Consider the following 3,527-nt stretch of genomic DNA (forward strand, 5'->3'; position numbering starts at 1 on the left):
GCATGTATGTTGAATTTCATGCCTGTATTGGACCGTGTCCATGTGATCGGTAGCAGATATGTTATGCCTAGTGTTGTGTGGCAGGTGGCAGCACACATTGGCAGTGAACACCATGAAGTGAACTTCACACCTGAGGAGGGGATCTGTGCGCTGGAGGAAGTCATCGTTCACTTGGAGAGTTATGATATTACCACTGTGCGTGCCTCTGTCGGTGAGTACACGTTCATCAAACTAAATGGAAAAAAAAATTGTGGCATTTAAACTAGTGGTGTCAAAATTAGCGCGTTAACGCAGGTGATTAATTTCAGTTTAACGCGTTAAAAATATTTAATGCAATTAACGCAGGGGCAGGAATAGGTTTGGCCACCCCACTCACAACAGCTAAAGAATTGCGTTTATTTGAGACGCAGAACGTCTTTACGACCACATAAAACGGGAGACTTTTCAGACTCGCACTCCAACTTCACTTCGGCACCAGGCTTGCTGAAGGGCACAGGTAGCAATATGACATTTATTATAATGGGTTTATGTAAAGATTGTTTTAAGTTCACTTAAATTAGAAGTTATTTTTAATGTTAAATTGATAGCTCTCAATTATACTGTAATGTTGAATGGCTATAGTCAATGGTTAAATATTAGGAAAAAAATTAATAGAGACATCAGCTGGTATCAGTGATACTTGCCTTCAGTCATTAAACAAATATTAAAAATATACTTTCATCTTGTTTCTACATCATTTTAAAGATTGAATGTGAAATTATTGCAATATAAAAGTATAATTAAAAACTTTAATGTTAAGTGTGATTAATCGCGATTAATTTCAGAAAAAATGTGCGATTTAATTAATTTTTTTTAATCGATTGACAGCACTAGTTTAAACAGACGATCAGTTCCTTCATTTATTAAATTTATTTTTTGGAACACAAAATGTGAAATGTATTTCTCCTTTGCTTGTCCGTGTAACGAGCATGACCCACTGTGGTAGAATTTTTAATAACGAATTTGTTTCTCTTCAACATCTGATAAGTGTCGACGTGCCCACTGCCCATAGACCTAAGCTGGTCAGCTTTAGGGTTTAGTTCACTACCATTCCTGTGCTCTGCTCATGTGACCACATGAATTCTCTGGATTAGAGATGATGGTGGACTGAAACTTGAAAACTGCATCATCAGCATTACACTGCTTAGAAAGTTAGTTAGCAGGACAAGAGGTTCAGCACAAGGCAATCCCCCATCGGTTTTCACTGCTCACTTTCTCATGGTGTCCTTTCCCTTCACTGGTATTAAAAAGGCTGCTTTTAACTGCTTGGAAAAAGCAACTTCATTTATATTTTTTCATTTATATAATTTTTTTTTTTTTTATTTGTCACGTTTTTCATTTTTATAACCACCTCTCTTCAGCAAGTTGCTGGATTTGTGGTATCGTTCATATTTGTAGCACAGAAAGTGTAGGACGACATGCATGTAAAAGCTTGATACCTGGGGTTATTTGATTTGAACTGAAATGATCGCGCAATGTCACTATAGAATCTGAACTCATAGCCACTAGATGGCAGCAGTGTTAAGAAGAAAAAAAAAAAAAAAAAAAGGATGGACTGGAGTCGTGTGGATTATCAACGTGATCTCATGATAATTCGTATGTATTTTACGTAAAATGTGGTTCTATAAAACGTATTTACTTACGTATTTTAAGCCTCTAAACGTACACATACTTACGTATTTTCAGCCTCTAAACGTACAAATACTTACGTATTTTCAGCCTCCAAACGTCAAACTAAATGGAAAAAAAAATTGTGGCATTTAAACTAGTGGTGTCAAAATTAGCGCGTTAACGCAGGTGATTAATTTCAGTTTAACGCGTTAAAAATATTTAATGCAATTAACGCAGGGGCAGGAATAGGTTTGGCCACCCCACTCACAACAGCTAAAGAATTGCGTTTATTTGAGACGCAGAACGTCTTTACGACCACATAAAACGGGAGACTTTTCAGACTCGCACTCCAACTTCACTTCGGCACCAGGCTTGCTGAAGGGCACAGGTAGCAATATGACATTTATTATAATGGGTTTATGTAAAGATTGTTTTAAGTTCACTTAAATTAGAAGTTATTTTTAATGTTAAATTGATAGCTCTCAATTATACTGTAATGTTGAATGGCTATAGTCAATGGTTAAATATTAGGAAAAAAATTAATAGAGACATCAGCTGGTATCAGTGATACTTGCCTTCAGTCATTAAACAAATATTAAAAATATACTTTCATCTTGTTTCTACATCATTTTAAAGATTGAATGTGAAATTATTGCAATATAAAAGTATAATTAAAAACTTTAATGTTAAGTGTGATTAATCGCGATTAATTTCAGAAAAAATGTGCGATTTAATTAATTTTTTTTAATCGATTGACAGCACTAGTTTAAACAGACGATCAGTTCCTTCATTTATTAAATTTATTTTTTGGAACACAAAATGTGAAATGTATTTCTCCTTTGCTTGTCCGTGTAACGAGCATGACCCACTGTGGTAGAATTTTTAATAACGAATTTGTTTCTCTTCAACATCTGATAAGTGTCGACGTGCCCACTGCCCATAGACCTAAGCTGGTCAGCTTTAGGGTTTAGTTCACTACCATTCCTGTGCTCTGCTCATGTGACCACATGAATTCTCTGGATTAGAGATGATGGTGGACTGAAACTTGAAAACTGCATCATCAGCATTACACTGCTTAGAAAGTTAGTTAGCAGGACAAGAGGTTCAGCACAAGGCAATCCCCCATCGGTTTTCACTGCTCACTTTCTCATGGTGTCCTTTCCCTTCACTGGTATTAAAAAGGCTGCTTTTAACTGCTTGGAAAAAGCAACTTCATTTATATTTTTTCATTTATATAATTTTTTTTTTTTTTATTTGTCACGTTTTTCATTTTTATAACCACCTCTCTTCAGCAAGTTGCTGGATTTGTGGTATCGTTCATATTTGTAGCACAGAAAGTGTAGGACGACATGCATGTAAAAGCTTGATACCTGGGGTTATTTGATTTGAACTGAAATGATCGCGCAATGTCACTATAGAATCTGAACTCATAGCCACTAGATGGCAGCAGTGTTAAGAAGAAAAAAAAAAAAAAAAAAAGGATGTGGTCTGTTTGTCTGCAGGAATGTACCTGATATCAAAGTACATCCGTGAGAAGACGGACAGCGTTGTGATTTTCTCAGGTGAAGGTTCGGATGAACTGACACAAGGATACATCTACTTTCATAAGGTACGTGTTATTGTATGATCACCTTAAAGGTGCAATGTGTAATATTTACAACGATCTATTGACACAAATGCAATATAATATACATAACTATATTTTCAAATGTGTATAAAGACCTTACTTAAAGGGGTCATATGATGCGATTTCAAGTTTTCCTTTCTCTTTGGAGTGTTACAAGCTGTTCGTGAATAGATAAGATCCCTGAAGTTGCAAAGACTGAAGTCTCAAATCCAAAGAGATATTCTTTATCAAAGTTAAGACTCTGCCACAC

At 35.6% G+C, this 3,527-nt stretch overlaps 1 protein-coding gene across 1 annotated transcript in view; it reads left to right on the forward strand.

Annotated features, from left to right (window-relative positions):
- The window catches only part of asns (asparagine synthetase), a 16,199-nt gene that overhangs the window by 8,036 nt on the left and 4,636 nt on the right, over positions 1 to 3,527 (forward strand). The window contains exons 7-8 of the mRNA XM_016466237.1: positions 85 to 211; positions 3,153 to 3,259. Coding sequence (XP_016321723.1) covers positions 85 to 211; positions 3,153 to 3,259 — 234 coding nt within the window. The remainder of the gene's footprint in view (positions 1 to 84; positions 212 to 3,152; positions 3,260 to 3,527) is intronic.

Source organism: Sinocyclocheilus anshuiensis, unplaced genomic scaffold (genome assembly GCF_001515605.1).
Source record: "Sinocyclocheilus anshuiensis isolate Anshui unplaced genomic scaffold, SAMN03320099.WGS_v1.1 scaffold132, whole genome shotgun sequence".
Taxonomy (NCBI): Eukaryota; Metazoa; Chordata; class Actinopteri; order Cypriniformes; family Cyprinidae; genus Sinocyclocheilus; species Sinocyclocheilus anshuiensis.